At 29.0% G+C, this 22,735-nt stretch overlaps 1 protein-coding gene across 1 annotated transcript in view; it reads left to right on the top strand.

The window, feature by feature from the left end:
* The window catches only part of LOC113386013 (GTPase-activating Rap/Ran-GAP domain-like protein 3), a 155,151-nt gene extending 133,555 nt beyond the window's left edge, over positions 1-21,596 (top strand). Inside the window, exons 5-19 of the mRNA XM_026623825.1 lie at positions 6,552-6,670; positions 10,522-10,756; positions 16,623-16,721; positions 16,950-17,228; positions 17,739-18,001; positions 18,275-18,593; positions 18,773-18,880; positions 18,977-19,123; positions 19,336-19,469; positions 19,548-19,758; positions 19,833-19,907; positions 19,979-20,065; positions 20,277-20,561; positions 20,683-20,803; positions 21,377-21,596. Of these exons, the coding sequence (XP_026479610.1) occupies positions 6,552-6,670; positions 10,522-10,756; positions 16,623-16,721; positions 16,950-17,228; positions 17,739-18,001; positions 18,275-18,593; positions 18,773-18,880; positions 18,977-19,123; positions 19,336-19,469; positions 19,548-19,758; positions 19,833-19,907; positions 19,979-20,065; positions 20,277-20,561; positions 20,683-20,803; positions 21,377-21,545 (2,651 nt within the window). The 3' untranslated portion in view covers positions 21,546-21,596. The remainder of the gene's footprint in view (positions 1-6,551; positions 6,671-10,521; positions 10,757-16,622; positions 16,722-16,949; positions 17,229-17,738; positions 18,002-18,274; positions 18,594-18,772; positions 18,881-18,976; positions 19,124-19,335; positions 19,470-19,547; positions 19,759-19,832; positions 19,908-19,978; positions 20,066-20,276; positions 20,562-20,682; positions 20,804-21,376) is intronic.
* Positions 21,597-22,735: the final 1,139 nt, after the last annotated feature.

The raw sequence follows: 22,735 nt of genomic DNA, 5'->3' as shown, positions 1-22,735 counted from the left end.
GAGAAACAGCATCACCGATATTTAGTAATAACTAATCAGCACTGAATAATAATCGAAAACTTGTTTTCAACATCTAGTTTATGTACAGATTTATTAAATTTGTCGAATCGGTGCAGTCATTTTCATTTATTTGCACACAATATTTATTAAATTTCTAATTCAAACATTTCAGAAAAACTTGAGACGTCGGGGTTGTTGATATTTTCTCTTTCTCTATAAATATAGAGTTAGCAAATGCGATTCTCTGTATCAACAAAAATCTCTTGCTCATATTTAATAATTATTTAATACGACCTTTGCAATTTATGAAATGTGTCCATATTGAACTCTTATTTTTTCTGGTAATTGAATTTTGATATAAATCTTGTTACGATTTAATCACTTTACGAAGACAGGTCTGGCAAGTAATTAAAAAATATTTTCAAGTTTTTATGCGATCAGATGCCCTTAGCAGTTTAAGATATCTTAAGTATAATCTCCGTCTTAAGGCGTGGGTGCTGTTTACAGCCCATCAAATCTATTAGGCACCCTCCTCGAATTCTATAATACAAAGCTAAAGTTACGTATTTCAAGGCAGAATATATTTTGTCAAAGGAAAGCAAAGAGTCATGTTCTAAGATTGATAACATCTCAAATGAAAGTATAATTGAGTTGATATAAAGTAAACTTTAGAATATTGCACCTTTAGTGCAGCATTATTAACTGTTTGTGTAAGCTGAATACTCTTACTTAGTTAACAAATATATATATATATATATATATATATATTATATATATAATCATAAAATTTTGTGATATGAGCGGAACGAATATTAAATGTTAAATATGAACAATACAACACTCAGATTTTTAACACACAATATATTTAATAATTACAGACGTTTCGAGACCATGCTATGCCTCATCTTCAGTAAAATTTCAAAAACAGTTACTTATATACTCGTACTACACATTCTTTAATATTTTATATTTAATATTTATATATATTATATATTTATTTAATATTTATATATATATATATATATATATAATCATAAAATTTTGTGATATGAGCGGAAACGAATATTAAATGTTAAATATGAACATACAACACTCAGATTTTTAACACACAATATATTTAATAATTACAGACGTTTCGAGACCATGCTATGCCTCCTCTTCAGTGAAATTTCAAAAACAGTTACTTATATACTCGTACTACACATTCTTTAATATTTATTTTTTAAATTACATTTAATTTTGATATACAAAAAACACCAACTACTCCTTGCAATGCTTGACTCTGTACTGTACTGTAGTTGACTTTGTAATAATACTTTAGTTTCTAGTAATACGTTAGTAGAAACTTTATATAAATAAATGTTATTAAGATTTTTCATGATTGAAAATAGCATTTTCTATTTAAGTTATTTATAACAAAACCATTTATTTTACTCATTTACTAATAATACTATTTTTAAATTAATTTCAACTTTCTTTGTGAGTATTTTATATTTATAAAGCTTTATAATTGTAGCAAACATTATGTAGGTGCGTGAATATCAAAGTAAAATATATTTTATAATAAAGAATAAAATTATGAATATTAGATCACAAATTATCGACACAAGAAGGTCAATTCTTAAATATTTTCGTTATGTAAATAATTAAATTAAATATTATATATCTATGAGTCTATAAGTATATTGATAAACAGATAAATTGTCTTATTAATTGTTCATCAATTTTTATATTAATACTATGCAGAGGCTATCTTTGTCGATACAGCATAATATTATTTATGTTGTTCTAATTAAAGTAAAGATAGATATTTGTTCTAATTAAAGTAAAGCTAGTTTAAATCAATTCCCAAACTGAAATCTTCAAAAAAATAAGTATTTTATTAACTTTCCGTAGGGTAAGTTATAGTAATTGCAAAAAATCGAAAATAAAAATTTTTATATATCTTTACGTTTCAGAGGTTTCTGAATATTTTGGCATACCTTAGAAAAAATTGATGTATGTGTATGTGTGTGTGTGATTTTCGGAACATGATCAATCGATTTGAATAATTCAAAAAATTTGATTCGTATTAATAAGGAAACGTGCTGATGTTTTTGGCGAAGGTAGGTCTAGCCGTTCCGAAGAAACGGGACAACAAATGCCAGAAACGGTAACTAGGTTTTTAAGAGAACGGAGCGTCCGATTTTAATAATTCAAAAAAAAAATGAAAAACTGATTAAATTTTTTGGAAAGCAGATCCAGCGATTATGGACTCTTAATGAAAATAATTTAAAAAAATGTCATTTGGCGGTCAAAAATGTTATTGGACATATGTACATCAAATTATCAGATATTATATAGAGATTTTAATAATGTGTACACATTTTGTGTAATTCTTTTTGGGTACCAAAATTTTTAATTATGGTACGGGAAGCTCCAACAATTTGCCTTAAGGCACGATGCCATGCCCCACTAGTTTTTTTTTTTACTAATACATGTGAAGCATATTATTATTCAAATAAATGTGTTGACAACATATAGGTGGCTTTGTAGAACAGTGAAAAACAAAAACGCATATCATTGTCTATAATTTAAAATAAGGTTCTTATCGTGTTTGTGTAGCTCAATTTGTTAAGAGCTCAAAAGATCTATATGTTAGCTCAGTAATGAATTTGATTATAAAGAATCATCTTTTTTCTTAGAGACGACCATATTTAAAATGTGTTTTACTCGATCCAAATTTGGCCTATAATCCAACCTAAAGGTATGTCCAGTCTTAGAATTTCTTTTTATTCGTGGGTGTCAGAATTCTTTCCTGGATATATTTATGTAAGCCATTACGGTTACGTCGGCAAAAGGACGTCATTCACACAAAAGGCGTTCATAATGCAATCCCGCGGTTGAAAAATGACATGTTAAATACATATACATCGTTCTATTTACGTTATGATGTAAAAATGTAATCATATAGGAGCTGCAAAACTGCTACACACGTGGGTTTATTTGATTGAGCGTTGTACCTTGTATAAATCGTGCTATACGTTACAGTGTTATATAACATACAGAACATTTACCAAAGTCGAATCCGCTTATTAAATGTTTTCTATGAATACTCGATGGAATATATTTTTTAGAAGTCGCATGATTATTTTTGATAATTCTTCTGGTATAATACTTAACTATTGATAATTGTATTTATGAATACGGATTTTTCACTAATACTGTTCTATGTAACCTGTGGTGCACTTCCCTAGCCAGTTATAAGTTGTAAGTTGGTCATTTATTCAAATTTACGAATTTATTTATGAATACGAATAAAACGGTTTCATATAAAAATTTAAGTCAAATATTTATATAAAAAAATTTAAAGCCCGCCGTGGCGTACTAACTGGTACCTTTCGCCCAAGCTCGATATCAGGCAGCACGATATCAAATTTCCACTTGGTCTTTTACACACAAGTGCAAATCACAAGTGAAAATCTGCAATATGCATTCATCACTGTTAGATATAAATCTAACATAATCGCCACAATTAGGAAAATGGATGAGTTTTAAACCAAACAACTTACAAAATAAGTAATATAAATAGACTACAATAAAAATAGTTTTTATTGCTGTTCAACAAAAAAGTTCAAATCAAATATAAATTACAGATAAGTATAAAAATAAAATAATTTGAGGTAATATGTACCTAATTATCCATGCAGTTATTTTGTAAATTTTGTTATTAAATTATTTAGCAATATTTTATTAATGTGCAAATATATACAATCGAATGATTTTATGTTATAAATTGGAATAATTTGAATATTTAATATAAACTTATTAAATTATCTATGTTTTATTTCTGTATGTCGTATTTTGCTGGTCAAAGCCAGAATCAACTGTTGGATATGAGAATTTTTATTACCCAATATTATTTATAAATGAGTTATATTTAACAATTTCATTCATACTATGTGTCGCATGAACTTGTTGAAAAATATTTTCAATAAAAATATCTCATATTTGTGAACGGGAATAACGAGATCGATATAGATACGTATCTGCAAATAAAACGTTGAAAACTATATTTATTTTGAAACTTATGTGCACAAATAAAAATATAATGATGTTTATAAATGTTATATACTTGGGATGTGTAAGAAATAAAGCACTTATTATGAGACCAAATTTGAAATGAAATAGGACTAACTTGCTCACTAAAATACAAAACCACAAATCAAGAATTTACAATAAAATATAACCCAAATTTGAATATTGTACAAATTTCATGTTTTATAAATAATGAATTAAATATGTAAATATACTTATTTGCTTCTATATATTGATAGATTTACCAAAATTAAATTGATCTTTATGCTTTGATCATACTTGACAAACGACCGTAAGCCAATTCTTGTAAAATAGTTATAAAATAAATATCACAGAAATTTGAATAATAAATCCATTCAAGTTCAAATAGAGATAGGCCAACCAATCTCATAAAGAGACGCAGTGAATTCCTCACAACAGTCTATATAATTTTATTTCTAAAAGCTGTTGAAATAAGTGGACAGTAAAATGTATTTATAATTGTTTTATGTTCACAAATCCCAAATTTAAAATGATGAAGCAGATATGGTAAACTAGTGGGAGGCATAATCTATTATGACTACACTATTACAAAGTCCATTACTATGTCCTCATACCATGGATCAATAAAATTTCTGTTTTTAACACTATACAATAAGATGATTTTTTTATTTGTAAAATAAATTTTTAAAAGATATCTATTTTTTATTGATGTTATACCCGATTAGGCGACGGAGAAGTATAATCTTTATATATTGTACTACGTGTGCTACTGTATAGTACTTCCAACAAATATCAGCCTTAATTTTATATTTTCAAATCCAGTTCTTCTAGTATAATGTTGTATGTAAATTAGATATATTTTGCAGCATAATATTGTTTGAATAAACCGTCGATGTAGTTGAATAATGCGTTCATTCCCCTGAAGAATCTGGAGCAAGCATTCGATGCATCATTGTCTGGAAATATTCCAAGCTAACAGAAACCTACACAGTACATCTGCGAAGACTGACACAATAAATATTGTTACATCTTATAAGAAATCATTTCAAATTCGATTTATTTTTCTTTATTCAACTTTTGTAACATATACGTTTTCTGACTGCTTTTATTCGTGGAACGGCGTGAAAATATACGAAGAAGTCTTTCTTATATTGTAATTTTACATATAAATATTTCCAAATTGAGAATATATTTATATTTTAAAATTATAATATATTTTATAAAAAAATATTGCATAATAACTTGAAATAAAATTTAGAAGATTAAGTGCATTTTAATTTACAATAATTACAAACTGTCTCTGCTTATGAACAAAAATATTCAGGCCTACCATGGACTTTTAAAAAATATTTTTTGAATTTGAATAGAATAAATGAAACCTTGTATAATATATCACCAATGTAAAAGTCCAGATAATTTCTCAAAGCTTTCAAACTGATTCAATATACTGGTTGAAATCTTTATACTTCGTATTGTTGATTCTTTGGCCTTTTGGTCTTTCTTTTTTAACCCAAATGAATAGAGTTCAAATTATTTTATACATAGAATTCAGTAGTTTTGAATCAAAGAAAACAATTTTTGTTGAAACATTTAGTAACCCTATATTTGTTCTAATTATGCCTACTACAGTAGGTATTTTATAGAATACTGCAAACTGAACACGAAATAATTAATTCAAATCACCTAAATAATATATAAATGAGTGTGGTAGAAGTGAGAAACTTGGTTATTTAATTAATTTTTTTAGCTTTGATTTTAAATTAGTCCTAGTTAATTGCATTACAAATTTCTGTAATCGCTTCATAATTTTCTTCAAAATATAAAAAAATATTTAGATTTGATTTAACTTAATAAAACTTTAACCTAATAAAGAAAAATCACTGAATGCATAAAATATTCGTTATTATCTACTAAAGCTCAATGCGTCGCAAAATCACAATTTTGTAATTTAATAGAAATAAAACCAAGGAATTAACCATTTATACTTATTCTAATTATATATATTCTGAATATTCTTATTCATAAGCAGATTTTTTCTGTATAAAAAAAATTGGCTTTTAAAGTGTCGAAGTTATTTAACATATTCACGGACAGTAAAAGTTTCAGCAAGATACAATAATTGGCATTTTTAAATTGATAGTGATATCCGAATTTGGATTGAAGACTGGTTATCAGAAATGTCAGATTATCATGTTTTAATCATTATACACGATGAATGCTATAGCATTCACGTTAAGTATTAAGCTTCTATTTTACAAAAGTTGGCAGGTATAATAATCACAAAAAACGTAAGGTTATGTAAGTAAAATTCAAAATAATTGACTTTAAAATTTGAATTTGAAAAATTTGCATGCACGTTCGCGATCGTGTTAAGTAATAGCGATTTATATGCCAACTTGTTTCTAGTTTTATGTTCTCAATTATTATACCTCACTAGAAGTAATTTTGCAATATAACTAGACTTTATTTATCGTATATTTCATTTTTTACAGTGCACCAGAACTACGTCGGATCAGATTCCGAGAAACAGCCGTTTTTTCTTAGCGTCGTTTCGAGTGAAGCGAACTCACAATCTTTGCCGGTCTACAGGGCAATTCTATTCAAGAGAAGTGTAAGTACCACTTTGTAGATCGCAATATTTAAACAGTTGAAACTGCGTTTTAGAAACATGCAGAAGTCAATCTTAACTAAAAACGTCATTTTTTTATATTATGTTAAAATGCTTCATATACAGAAAGACAGAATTCTGATAAATCAGGTAAATTTGGCTATATATTAAATATATTGAGTATTCGAAATATATTTAAATGATATTTGTTTAAAACTAAAATTACATCAAATTACATATTTAAAAATCATATTCGATAAAATTCTTGCGTAACATTAAGATTTTCCAGATAATAGGAAGAGAGAAAACTAAACTAAGTTTTAAAAAAATGAATTTCCATACGTTTTCTGACTCTTTTTCAATGGTTAAATCTTCAAAAAAATATTGCATTATTGCATAAAGTAATAAAAATATTATAAATTAGGTAAAACTATGGGGTTATGTATTAAAGTGATGTTAGCTTTACATATAATTTTATTGTTAACTGCATAATAAGGTTGAAATGAAATAAAAAAATAAAATACCGAAATCTTACGTTGCATCCTTCTTCTATCATATCCTGATCACATGCTTTTGCATTGAACTATTGTTTTTATCAACACATTTATCACCATCTGAAATAATTATTACATATATAAAATTATGTTTGTTTGTATTATAAAATTAATTATTAAGTAAACTATATTAAATAAACGTTGATTTTTATGTCTGACTGGATCAAGATTCAGAATCATCTACTATACTTGTAAAGAAAAAAAGGTTTTTCTGTCAGAATAATTAAAAATTGGATTAGAAATCATGATTACTAGAAGTCAAATTGGACCTTCGTGCCCCGTTCTATTGAACTAATTCTGATATGTTGGAATAAAATCAATATCGAAGAATGAACACAATAAGATTTTTTTTATTATTAATTACAATCTGTCACGCTTAGGACATTCAGTAATTGTTTTGAATTTTCTTATTATATGAATCTTGAATGGATGGCAACCCAGTAGTTGTCCAGTCTAGTTATTTGTACGGTTTATAAAACTAATTTGCAATTGCACATATTTTTCTATCTTTTACTTTACGAAATAATTTTGTTAATATGCATAGTAAAGTAATTGTTTTTGACCAGCAATCAAAACTCAAGTCCTATAAATGTTGGGCTAATTTGACTTAACAGCAGCCACTACAGATGGCAACCCAAATAGTTGTCTTACCTCTGTGATAAGTTTTTATGGAATTGATGTAATAGGGCGAACATTTCATTGACGCAGCAATGTCGGATTAGGGCTAGTTTTACTCAGAAACACGTTGCTATCTATATTTTGAAGTAAAAACTGATGTCACTACTGCTTGACATCAGGTTTCTCGAAGCGTGATCGAACTCGGGACCTCTTATTCAGGTCCATTCGCTCTAACCGCTTACCCACGATCGAGCCAAAATTAAAATTTACCAATAAATCATATAGTATTTCAAATCGAAGTTTTATTATATTGTCCAGTAATGTCAATCATCGTCAATTGCATCGCATTTCTTCCGCTCGTGCGACAATATCGAGTAAACGTTACATCAAATAACGATGATACGTAATAAATAATGTCATTGTTCATCGCATTGCGTATCTTATTTTATGTATTTTAGCTTATATGGGAGGTAGAATTATATTTCCGTTGTTCGTTGGTTGGTTGGTTCGTTTGTTTGTTTGTTTGTTTGTTTGCACGTCTGACCGAGTTATTTTCTCATTAGCGGCGCATTTGTTCTGTTGAGGACTCTTGTCGAGTTATCGTCGCTGCGTAAATGCCGCGCGGGTAATTCAGCCAATTACCGTTTCAGGCCGCACGCCCTCGGCTAAAATATGCAGAAAGCATCGCGGAAAAACTCGCACATAACTAGTGTTAAATAAGAAAAAGAATTTTAACGACATTTCTGTAACGTAATAAGTAGATAGACTGTAATTTCTTATTTTGTGAATCATCATATTTCTTATTGTGGGGCCAGCGGTGGCGATATTGGTTCGAACGTGGGCTAGCACCAACTAGTCCCAGGTTCGCTGGTTCGATTTCCGCTACCGCCAAACCTGACATCAGGCAACTTTGATCTTCAAATTTCTACTTGAAGTTATAGATCTCAAATATAGCCTCAAGTGAAAATCACCTCTCGTGGGTATAGTTGCATATATAATAAAAATGTCAGCAAATACTATACTGAGTATAGATAATTAGAACTATTTAGTTCTATATATTTTTTTTTAAATTCAATTTAGTTCGTTATTTTCAACAGAACATTTTGACAGAAAAACTAGTATTAATTATTAAACTAATTATAATTTGCGTAAACTAAATTAGAACTATTGGTGTATGGCATCGTGCCATAGCGCAAATTGCTTCGGCAATCGTTTTGCCCAAGCAAGCAGAAAGTTTTGTGAATCATTCAAATCGGATACTTAGTTCTATCAAAAATTGCATTTTTTGCACATTTAGCTCGGTATTTCCGAAACATTTGGACCTGCTTTTGCCAAAAACTAATCACCACTTCTATCCGTCATTACGAATTGAATGTTTTTGGAATCATTCAAATCGGATGCTCCGTTTTCTCAAAAACTCGATTTTTATTTTCTACACTCTTTGCTCCGTATTTTCGAAACGGCTGGACTGGATCAATAGGAATCGAATGTCTTTTGAACTATTCAAATCGGTTGATTCAAATCGGTGCGCCTGAAAACGTGGACGAACAATTGTATCCATACATACATACGTATACACATCCATTTTTTCTGAGGTACATCAAAATGTTCAGAAACCTTCAAAACGTGAAATGTAAAAATTTTCAATTATAATTTTTGGACGATTACAATAACTTACCTCACGAGCAGTTATAAGTAAATTATAATTAAACTAATAAATAATAATCTATACATTGCCTATTTATGACCTATTTAATAACTGTTCAAAGTACTGCAGTATGAAGAAGTCATTTGGTTCATATAAATTCAAGCAATTATACCAAAATTTAATTAAGATATAATTTAGTACATTAATGAAAGGTGAACCACTGTTTTTTATTAAATTCTATGTTATTTGTTAAACTCAATGTCTTTCTATTTAAACAGATTGTAATTTATAAAAAAAATTAAAAAAAATTCAAGCAATAATTCTTATGATTGTTATATAATAAGCACTGATGCAAAATGATGTGATTCCTTTCTCTTAACATACATATTTGTATTTATCAGCAACGACCTTTACTTGTTATGTAAGTTTCTAACCTACATATTCCATATAAAATGTTGCATGAAATTCTGTTGAAAAATGCATCAAGTAAATCTATACTTATTTTCGCTTTGTTGGTTTTCACAGCTGTTTGAATAAATCTAACATTCCGCGGCAATTGAATCAAATGTAGAACATTTCTTTTACTATGTATTTTTTATATGGCAGGGCAAACTTTTGAAACATCTGAAGTTATAAAAAATATGTACTGAAAATAAAAAGTATAGTTGCAATGATAAAATCTTAGATCGTAAAGCATTTAACAGGGATTATTTCATTTTCTTCTCCCTGAAAGATTAAAGTGGTTAGCTCTGTTTTTAATCTAGACTTATTTAAAACATTATCATTAAACTGCAAAATATAAAACAATTTCAGATCTCTGAGATTAAAACTGAAACAACAGAAGAAAAATACAAAAATTTTAATCAACTAATTGAAAAAATTAACACTAAATAATTTTGTAATAAGTGTAAAATATTGCTTAGTATTTATTTAGTTTTAAATTATAAAATAAATTATTCTATGAAATTATGAAAAATGTTCTTGTTCTACAATGAAAAATACTATAATAGCGTAATTTGAATGTTCAATTTCAGGGAACCCAGAAAATATCACTATCAAGTTCCCCTGGACAAAAGATGACAGTCAAACATATCCTAAACAAATTTCCCGGAGCAGAACGAGTAGAAAAAACGCCTAAGGAAATTTACACAGCAGATGTACAAAAAGATCTTCTATTATTGGAAGAGCAAGAAGGATCAGTCAATTTCAAATTTGGAATAGTTTATATGCGCAAAGGGCAGAGCACCGACGACGAAATGCTTAGCAACGGTAAGAATTTTCTTTACACAAAATAATATAAAAATTATTATATAATAAAAATAATTTCATTATAATGTAAAAAAAAGTAAGAACATAAGACAGACAAATATTTCATGAATTTCCCGAACGAAACATCAGCCTCAAATTTAGCGAATATGTTTTATGATTGACATTATTGAATTTTAAAAAATTAGGTTCAGGTCAAAAGTAAAATGATATCCCGGCTACATAGTAAATATTTATTACGTATACAAATAACATTTAACATCGCATAAACAAAGTTTTATACGAACTGAAAATCGATGATGTGACATTGGCAAGTCATGTTATGGTACCTTTATGGCGTAATATAACTTTTATCTGCTGATGGCTTGTGTCATTATAAAGCCTTATGGATTTTTATATTAGAACCCGAGGTGGTACGATAACCGTTTCTTAACGTGGCTTATCCACCATAATAGGCAGTTTTTAGGTTCATTGGAAAAACACTGTTACAAAACAACCAGAAAGTACTATTTTTTATAATTAATATAATATATGATCAAAATTATTCAATTAATTTGAAACAATTTTTTCAACTTTTGATTACAAAGAAACAATGCGACCAATCTTTGCTAAAAACTAATCAGCACGATTCCCAACTGATATATTTCGAATGGTGTTTTGAATTTTCAAAATCGGTTTAAATTTTTTTTACAGAAACATGGACGTTAAATTGTGCACTTTTTTGAAAAATAAATGTAAGGTAGAAATTCGTACATCTAATTTAATCTCTGAATAAAACGGAAGTAACACTTTAATGCAAAATATAACCTTTACTTAAGAAAGACATAATTAAAAAATAAATTAAAAAAATCAATAACTATATAGGTATATGTAAAAGTTGATAATTTGAGATCGGTTTAGAATGAAATTTATTGCTAAAGTGAAATTACATGAATTCTGCCTTATAATAGAAGTTATATTTTTTCGTTGTACCTTATCAAAGAAGAATCATTTAAAATGTTGTTGATGGTACAAACTGCTTGGTTATCCATTGATCATATTACATAAGTATCAGTGCATCATATTTTATTTCTTAACTAAAGAACGTTCTCGAAGAAATAAATTTCCTCCTATAATATTGTCGAATTCATCTAATTTCTCTTAAGTAAATATTTTCATTCTAAATCGATTTCGGTGCTTTGACCTTTTACAGCTGTATATATTTAAGGATTGTTTGATTTATTTTTCAATTAATTATATTTCTCTCTAAAGTGAAGGTTATGAAAATATTACTTCACAAAAACAATTAACATTCAACTAGATATTAGACCTGTGGTAATGTACAATGTAGAAAAAGTACAAAATGTTCTGTACACGTTTTCATAAAAAAATTCTGAACCAACAAATGATATCCTATTCGAAAGATGTCAGTTGAAAAGAGTTTTGGAAAAAATCGTTCGGGTCGTTTCTTCACAATCAAATGTTAAAAAACAAATACAATTTGGGTTAAACTTAGCTTTCAAGACAATAGATTTCAAGTTGTAAACAAACATCTAATAATATAATTTTTCTATTTACTATTAATTTTTTAAATTACTTTAAAGTTGACTCCAAAGAATATAATAAAAATAAACCAATACATATCTGATCGTTTTTCGTTTTTTTTTTATATTTTTAACAGCAATCAGAACCTTACGTCTTATAGGCTGTTGGGCTGAAACTTCTTACTTCGTATTTTTAGATAGTGACCCAATGGTTCATCCATCCATATTTGATAATTTTTGTTATTAGAATTATTCTAATAGGGCTGACTTTTTATTGGTGCAACAATGCCGGGCAACGGCTATTTTCACTTGGAAACATATTGCTCTCTATATTTCCAAGTGGAAATCGTTGTCACTGCTGCCTGACAACAGGCTGCTCGAAGTGGGTATCGAACCCGGCACCTTTGAAACAAGTCCCGTCGCTTTTAACCACTTACCTACGGGCGAGCCCACAGATCTGATCAGCATTTGAATTGAAAATAGTTAATTCAACGCATGGGAGTTCATGATAATTGAGCAAATCATCCATATTTGACCCGTAAATATTTAGGTAAAATAATTTTTTTGGCAAAATTCTGAAATACGTGTCAAAAGATTTTATGTATATCTGTAAAAAAAAATCAGACTATTCTAAAATATCACATTTTATTTTCCACAAAATCCGTACGATTTGTAAAAGAATGACCCATATATATTATGTGTTTGTTTGAAAGATATCAGGTAAGATTAGTTTTTAGGAAAGGCGAAACGTTGATTTTTTAAATAAATAGTTAAAATTTTTATTTATATTACTATAAATTTTAATTCATATTGACTTAATAAATTATTCATACGTATCGTGTTTATGTTATATTATGTTTATATTGTTAATACAACTTGCCTAGTTAGTATAGTTTATGTCATATCGTTATATAAACTCTTCAATTCAATAAAAACAATGTATCATATATTTTGTATTTATTGGTCTCCATGTAACGTAGTACAAAAGATGTGATTTCTCAAAATAAAGGTGCTTTGGTGCAACTCAAAGTTTCTTTTGGTGGGGTTTCTATACAACGCGTTTCCATAGAATGTGCTACCAATTAATCCGGTGTGCGCTGTAGATCGGAATTTGTTATAGCGCTATTTACATAATAAACTGTATGGCAAAAATTAATGCATAAAATCTAAAACGTACCATTTTATTCGTAAATATTTTTGTTAAAATCACAAACACACGCGGCGACATCGACTCAGACAAAAGTGCACTCGGCAGAAGTAACACGACCGACTACCGACTACCGACTACCGACGACCGACAACCGAAAAACGACGACCCACCACAACGAGTGCTACCCGATTATTAAATTTGCATAATTTTTGAACAACTATTGCCCTCATCTAGGTATTACCATATATGGTCACAGATCTCGTGATGACGTCACACAACATGAGGCTTCTATATAGGAGATTGATTGCAAAATATTGCACTTGAAAATCACACGAACGAAATACATAGAATTTTAGTATTATAGTCAAAATGAATACTAGGTGTGAGTGGCATTTTGCATAAATAATGAATAATAATAAAAATAAAAATAAATTATTTAAAAAACAAGTATGACGAACAAAAATTAAGTTTAAGTTATTAAATCAGCAAAACATTTTTTTAAATATGTATTTATTTATTATCTTAATTATTTTTATCTATTTTATATCTTATTTTTATTATTAATTTTTTATGTCATCCGTTATTTAGGGTAAAGCTGAGCGCAAAGGTCCAATTTGACTTTGAGAAATTATATTGTGAAAACCAAACCAGTATTAGATATTACTTTAACACATATCAAACAGACAACTATCTGAGTAGGTTTAGTAATACTACCAGCTAATTCATCATTGTAGAAATGTTTTTTTATGTTTCTCAAAAATTTGTAACCCCGTCCTTTTCACCCCATGGGCGAGGTAAATTGGGATGACAAAGTGGCAAACAGATTCAATGTTTTATTTAAATATTGAAGAATTTTACATATTTTTTTTAAATAATAGCTACATTATTCAACCAGAATAATAGCTACATTATTCAATGCAAAATATAAATAAATAGCACTATAAATAACTTTGATCTGGTTCGTAATAAATATTCATCAGCAAAGTTGGAATAAATATTAATTTTATTTATCTCTTGTAAAATTGATTTTTAAACTTAATTTACTTTTTTATTTGCAATTTTTTATTTTTTACACCTTTGCCAGGGTGAAGGTTCAATTGGTTCTTTTTACGATAAAAATTTTGCCTCGCCCAAGTGTGCGCTTCTATAGAGGTTACATAAAAAAACTGTTGAATCTAATTTAAAAATAACATAATATATCTTATAAAATAATTAAATAACGTATACTTAAATATTATATTACGGTCTCGTAATCTAAGCAGTAGCGCTCAAAACCAAAACAAATAACGGCGAAAGAAAGTACTTTTTTATGGATTTTTGAGCATTTGAAACGTTTTTCTCCCGATAGCAACGTTGTAAGAACCAATGTGATGGCTAGTTATACATTTTGTTACTTTCTATTATTATTGTAAAAAAAAATTCTTAACTTCACTGGTTTTTGAGATATCGGTGGTGAAGCTTTTTACCCGCGGAACTTCAAGCCCCGCCTCACCCTTCCTTTCAAAATTCTTCAATTCCTCTCAAGTTAAATAGTTTTCGATATATTCGCATTTATTTTGAAAAAGTCGGCCAATGCAAGGCGAATTGAAATAATGCAATTCGTACTTGATCATAAGGCAAGTGCAATTATTCGCTTTTTCTGCTCAATTAATTATTCATTGAACAATTATTTCAAATGATGCAATTGAGTTCATTTATTTCCACATTCAATTAATGTCGACTGTACCTTTGCGCTATCAGAATACTAAAATTACGTATTACGTATAATTAGTATAACGAGTCCGCAAATGGTTACTGTCGGTTTACAACCAAGTTTAATTTGTTGAACTCGATTTTTGATTAAATTGATGTTTAAAAAGTAGGAAATTTAATTTTATAGAACCGGATTCGGTGCCTAGTGTCAAGAATAAAATAATTATTAACGTTATAATATATTACCTTATATATAAAAATGGAGCTCTCGATCAAATGATTCGCTAAAACTCAAAAACGACTAAACCGATTTGGCCAATCTTGATCTTGAAAAATTTGTGCCAATGCAGAGATGGTCGGAAAGGTGAGATATTATTTCAAAATCGCGTAGAAACTTTACATTTTTAATTTGAAAATTTTTGTAGAAGCGTAATTTGAATAAAACAATGGACGGTGGCTAATACGTGAAATGTCAAACGTTTTTGACAGATTATGTTCAGTTACTTTTATTAGGATTTTTCACGTCAATATTATTTAATTATGAATAAATTGTAGTAAGTAGTTTTGTTTGTAGTTTTATTTATATATAAAAACGTTAGTAAATGGGCCGCAAGTGTTACTTGAGACTCAAAATATCAACTTTTTTGAAATGTTAATATGAAAATGCACTTTTTGGTATATTATTCTCAAACACGGTGCTCTGAAAGATCTCATTTGTATAATTATATACTCATATTCTAGGATATATTATTTTTTATTTATGTTACTTAAATTCAGAACCTAAATTTGGTATCGATCAAATCGACCTTTTGTCAAATAACATTTTTCCAGTTATAATTTCCCAGAATTCATCGAAGAATAGATAGTAATATATGAAGGTCCGGGGTTAAAAAGGTCACCACCGATGTATTAAAAATCAGTAAAGTTAAGCATTGTTTAACAACAATATTTAAAAGTAGAGGAAAAAAGATGTATAACCAGCTACAACCTTGATTTGAAAACGGTAATCTTAGCAAAAGGGAAGATAAACAGTAATCTTTGAAAATCCATAATAAAAGTATTTTCTTTCGTTGGTAGTTTTTTAGCATCAGTTAAAAATGTAATTATTTTGTAAAATACTTTCAAAAAGCAGGTCAAAGAAGAAATACTTAATTCATTTTCTATCTATCCCCGCAGAAATTTGAAAATTTTGTATAAGCTCAGTAGTATTATTTACAATTATACACAAAATCCAGAATCCAAAAAAAATGTGAAAATCTTGAAACGTAATCAATAAATCGAATAACCAAAAAAGACTTGGATGGATTATACTATGTTTCCTATAGAAAGTGTATAAATCTTTCAGATTGATTGCATTGATAAAAATATAGACAAACTAATGGGGTTTATTGTTTTTATAATACCTCATTGTTTATAGCATTCAAAGACTTAGCAAAACAGCGTTTGCCGGGTCAGCTAGTATAATATACATATATCATTTTTAATAACCTTATTAATCTTTCAGAACATGGTAGTACTGAATTCGATAAATTTGTTCGTTTGCTCGGAGATAAAGTTCGGCTTAAAGGTTGGGATAACTACAGAGGCGGTTTGGATGTTAAAGGTAAGAACAAAATACCAATCACTAAAATAAAATAAATAATAAAAATAAATTTAATCTCATGTATGCGTGTGTAAGTTAACAAAAGTTCTATATTAGTAAACTTTTAAAGATTTCTATTGCCAGGAACTGTATAGTTTTATTAAAAATAAGTTAATTATCCCTTGATAGCAAATCAGTCATATTTTTCATCTATATTATATGTCATATAGTCAAACAATTTATTTTCAGGGGACATGACCGGAAGGCATTCAGTTTACACTGTGTATGAAGGCCACGAGATAATGTTCCATGTATCCACGTTACTTCCGTTCTCCAAGGACAACCGGCAACAGGTGGAAAGGAAGAGGCATATAGGAAATGATATTGTTAATATTGTATTTTTGGAAGATTCTGATGAAGATGCCGATGGAGATTCAGATGGATCACTTGACGAGATAGAAGATTTAGAAAAAGATGAAGCATTGCACGCCACTTTCAACCCGGCATCCATAAAGTCACAATTTACTCGTATCCTTTAAAAAGATGAAAAAATAAAAACATAAAAACAAAACAATATTAGTAATAGCCTAAAATAAACTGTTTGGACGTCTTTTCGTTTTATTATATTGGCCATGAAGGTGACAAACTTCAGGGCATTAAGCTTTACACGGAATGGTTGCTACTCCTGGTAGAGGGGGTAGCGGAGTGTTTTAATTGAACTAGTGGTTCACTTCTAAAAGTAAAGTCCGCTTAACAACATGTAAATAACCAATAAAAATGAATATATCTTCTTTCATTATAATTTAGTAACAAATCAGTGATTGTAATTAGAACTGCAACAAATGAATAATATACAAACAAATTAATGTTTAATATAGTTCACAGCTACAAGGGTTAAATTATAACCCAACAACCTGAGTTAATCGAAGGAGAGTTTTGATAAATTTTATAACTACGTAACACAAAAGAACATAAACTCTTCAAGTTCTTAGTTACAGTCAAATATATTTCCTTAACCCACTATCAACTTCAATTTAGATGTATTTGCTGTAGTTAGTTGCAGACGAGGCGTTTATCGATTATCAGTCTATTGTGATGAATCTGTACCATTGTTTGGGCCTTCTCTTCCATGTCCACCAGTTTTTCGAGATCCCAATGCTTTTCGAGAATTTTTACTTGTGAAAATGATCAACGGGGAAAAGGCTGCATTCCAAACTCCAACATTTGCAAGGAAACGAGAACGTACATTGGATATGCTGATAAAGGATTTGTATGCCGAGCATATGAATGATTCCAGAATGGTATGAATTAATATTCAATTTGGCATAAATTGTAATCAATACACTATTAATGACATTTCAATTGCCCATCACTATCATCCTATTCCCGAATTAAGGCACATTGCGCACTGAAGCTTTTTTCATAACTTTTTTCTGCACTTTAATGCTGTCAGCATTTTTTCTCTTGCACTTAATAACAATTTGCGTAACATCATTTGGCACATGCTATTTTAATTAATAAGTTATAAACGAAAATAATTAACATGAAATTATTATTTTTTATTTTCTCCATAGACGATGCTAAATAGAAGAGCTTTCTCTGAAGTACTAGCGGATGCACCAAGAGCTTCACGACTCAAAGAAGACGCACGTCAAATCGAATTTGTTCGCGTCGGCCAAGCTTTAAAATTGGACGCGATCGTGAAAGGCGATGCGCCTACATCTACTTTAGGAGTCAGTTGTTGTGGAAGTGGTTCCACAATATTCAAGAGAGCTCCTTGGGAACCCGAATGTTTTTATCCAGAATTCCCCGATGTGAGAATTGATTGTGCTGATAGCTGGGGAGACTATAGCCTTTTCTTGGGAACGGAAGATGGTTTATATGTTGTTGAAGGTATTATCTATTAGCAAAATATAACCATAAAGCAGCAGTAGGAACTGTAATTTTCAATATTACAATCTATAAATTTATTTTTTATTTATATGTATAAACAAGTTGGTGCTGGTGCCATTTCAAGAAACAATATTATTATAATTTTTATTTTATTAAAAAATAAAAATATTTCTCAATAGATGGAAATGCACATATCCTGGTATTTGATCGCTCATTACAAGTTAAGCAAGTAAGTGCGGTGGAAGCGCATGGACTGTTACTGGTTCGAGCAGGGACAAATGGATCTGGTTCTGCTGGTAACTATTATCTACTATTTAATCTTAATTGACAAAACATTATTATTAAAATATGTTGTACTGAAGCAAAAAAAAATTCATTAATAGGTAGCTCTCGCGTACACGTATTCAGATTAGATGAATTTAGAGGCGCGACTTCTGGATCCCCACCACAAGTGCGAACAAGACTTGATGTAAAAGATAGAAGAATGGACAAAACTAGAGGCTGCCATCTTTATGCAATTTCCAGACCAGGTAATTTTAGTTCATCATCACATAAAAAAATTCTTATTTGTCCTCTTGAAATCACATTAAAAAAATTCCTAATTATCCTCTTGAAATCGTTTAATTTCTTCGTTTGCATCCAATATATTTGTCCAAAACACATTTGTAGCTTACTTTTCAATTTATATAAAAAATTCTTAATTATTATTTTTTCTTATGATGTCTATTATTATTTATTTTAGGAGGAGCGTACTTAAAAATGGCAGTAGCAGTTGGCAAAAGAGTTTTATTATTCCAGTGGCGACACACAGCGGCATGGACTGCCTGGTGTCCTGCCAGTGATACTGATACAGTAGAAGGATTTACATTTATTAAGGTGCTTTTCAATCAAAGTCGATTAATATATAATAATATTTTTCAGTAGTTTCATTTGTTATTGTTTTATTAATTTAAGGAAATATCTCTGTGCGAATCACCAACGCTGATGACTTTACTTGATGGTCCAGTCGCAATGCCCAAATCTCCAAGTGCAAAATCTACGACGCAAAATGGTAGCGCAACTATTCCTTGTGCATCAGGTTGCATGTGCGTTGGCTACAAGAATCACTTCGAATTAGTCAATGAAAGCACAGGACAAACACATAAAGTACATAGTGTGGACACAGGTTGGTCAAATATTACAATTATCAAAATTTGAAACTCAAGAAAGTATACATTTTTTGTTTTCTTCTAGCTTCAGGAAACAAAGTGGATATGGTGGCAGCGCTTGACCTTTATGAAGATCAAGAAGTTGAGCTATTACTATGCTATGACCGTAAGTACTTCGGCGCCTTAACATTTTATTTGTACTATTAAATCTATTGATTGTATTTTTTGTATTTTCAGATACTTGTCATTTTCAAAAAGTGATAGAAGATGGGGGTTCCACCACAGAGTACGACTTCTATTGGAATACTGTTCCTTCTTCAATAGGTAAATTAGCTACTATTGAACATAAAAAGGCTCTAACAACAACTCTGAGCATATGTTATGATCTAATTTATTAATTAAATATTCAGTATATAGCAATAAAAAATGGTCATAACTACTGTTATTTTATGAACAATATTATGATCAATGAATCTATCAATTTTTGCACAAACTATACCTTTAGTGGCTACAGATGTAACATCTTTCTTTTCAGTGTGCGCTTTTCCTTATATCATTGCTTTCACCTCGGATTCGATGGAAATCCGTCTCCTGGTCAATGGAAATTTGGTCCACACTCTTTCGATGCCACGTTTACAGTTATTGGCTAGTAAATCGGATGTGTACTTCTGCAGTACTGCTCCTGAATTTAGACCTGCTACAAATCCATCTTGTGTTGAACGACCATCAATGAATCACAATAATCACAAAAACCACAATGCTGCAAAAATTCCTATGGACAACTGTTCTGTGACGCCTAATCATTCACCGCCACCACATTGTAAGTGTAAGTTAAAAAAGAACTTAACTTTATGATAAGAGTTAATCAATTGATCGATTAATCAATTGGATAAAAGCAGCAATGTTTGAGGTGATGAAGTATGAAATAATGTCTTTTGCAGCTTCTTCATATGATAACAATTCGAAGCCATTGCGATTATATCGGATACCAGTTGCTCATCTTAGTGGGACTAGTGCAATATCTGAACATGGTCGTAGACCACCAAGTGCAGGGAATAGAAGGTACAAACTAATTGTAGTGTGTTTTTGAAAAAAATAAAAAAATCTATTAGATGATATGGAAGATTAAGTGATAGTTCAGAAACTTTATTAAGTCTTCTCTTGTTGATGATTATCAAACAGAGCTTTATAAATCTTTATCATCCACTACAACTTCAGCTATTTTGTTAGTTAGAATACTTTCAGAATCACTTGTTTTCCCTTTAAAGTCTAAAGTTAAGACGAATGCTCAATTTAACCCAACTTACACTAAAAGATTTAATGGCTAATGGAATTGATAGTAACATTTTCTACGTACCTTACATTTTGAAGCAAAGCACAGTGTCAACGTCATTTTGTGATAGTATTTGATCTCTGAAATAAAAAAAATACAAATTAATTAATTGAAAATAAACAAACAATAAAAAATTTACTATCATAAATTATTTATACTATATAGCATAAGTCGTCACGTCATTTTAAATCATTTGATTCGAAATTTGAAAATTTTTGTTTGACGTTGATTTTTTGCAAAAATTGCCATTACGTTCAAAAGTTTCAAAAGTCATTTATCACAACTCAATGATGTCTTCTCAGGTATTCAAAATTTGCATCAAGTGGTGACAAAAGCATCGCAAAAATTACAGAGGAAGACAGAACAAATAGTACGAATCAAGATTTTCTAGTACCTCCTAGAAGAGAGTTTTCAAGAAGTTGTTCAAGTTCGCCTACGCCTGCTTCTAACAAATTTAATACTTCTTTCTAAACTTAAACTTGTGATAAATCGAACTTAAAACTGTACTTAATTAAGTTATTAGCCTTGGGATTCTAGATATGTTGTCGAAATGTGTTTATATCTAAAATTGGAATACTGTAAATTGTTTTTTCTATTAAAATTATTTATAAATAATTAAGCGGTGCGTGAAGTATTTTGAAAAATCAATGGCACTATAATACGTTCAAAAATATCTATTTAGAAAATATAAACTAGTAATTTAATTTTAAAATATTCACCTCTGGTCTTACGTTAAGATAAGCAGTACACTGGTCATTTTAAATTTATTTGTGATTTTGGCAATCTTCATAAGTTTTACACTAAAATATTTGTGATTTTTTTATTTTCTCTCTTTTAAAATGAGAGTAAAATTATTTTAACAACTATATTCTAAATTAAAACTTTCCATAATACGAATGGACTTTCTACATAAGTAATAAGATACTCCTACATAAGTAAAAGAACCCATTGTACTGATTTCATAAAGCAAGTAGTAATATATCATTCAATAAATGGTCGTATTTATTATTTATTTGGAAATTTATTAACTTTAATATTATTTGTTATATTATATAAAAAAAATTAAAATTCAGTTTTCTCAGATCTTAGATTATTCTGTTGATATTTTTTATTCTTTTATAAAATTCTATAATAAATTATGTACCGCAAGGCCTGTAAGGTTTATCTGGTAATTTTTATTAAAGGTTTCCAATTTAGCATAAAAAGGTAATAACTGGTTTGTCATTTTTCATGTTAATATATATTGCACATAAACTTTTCAGAGCAATTTTGAATTTATTTTAGTTTTTGCAGAAAAATAAATATTTTTGTAGATAGTCTAATGGTTGATTTGATGAAAAATATTAAAACAATAAAATAAGTTTTATATTATTCGAATAACTATGATTTCTGCAAAATAGACACGTGATATCTAACGAAATTGCTGGAATCATCTAATATATATTAATATGATTAACACTTACTTAATTATCTATATATTATAATTTTTATATTCACTTACAATATTGTAATATAATCTATCGTTAAGTACAAAAAGTGTTTCAAAGATGTATCATCACGTGGTGCTTAAAATTACACTATAATCTTTACTATATTTATATCTCTATTTCAAGTATTAAATGTAAAAATTATTATCTATATATTAACTATTGTGTACAGGT

This window comes from Ctenocephalides felis, unplaced genomic scaffold (genome assembly GCF_003426905.1).
Source record: "Ctenocephalides felis isolate EL2017-DRISC unplaced genomic scaffold, ASM342690v1 CF-g0.4_SCAFFOLD_03571, whole genome shotgun sequence".
In the NCBI taxonomy this organism is placed as follows: Eukaryota; Metazoa; Arthropoda; class Insecta; order Siphonaptera; family Pulicidae; genus Ctenocephalides; species Ctenocephalides felis.
This window is presented reverse-complemented; position numbering and strand designations above follow the sequence as displayed.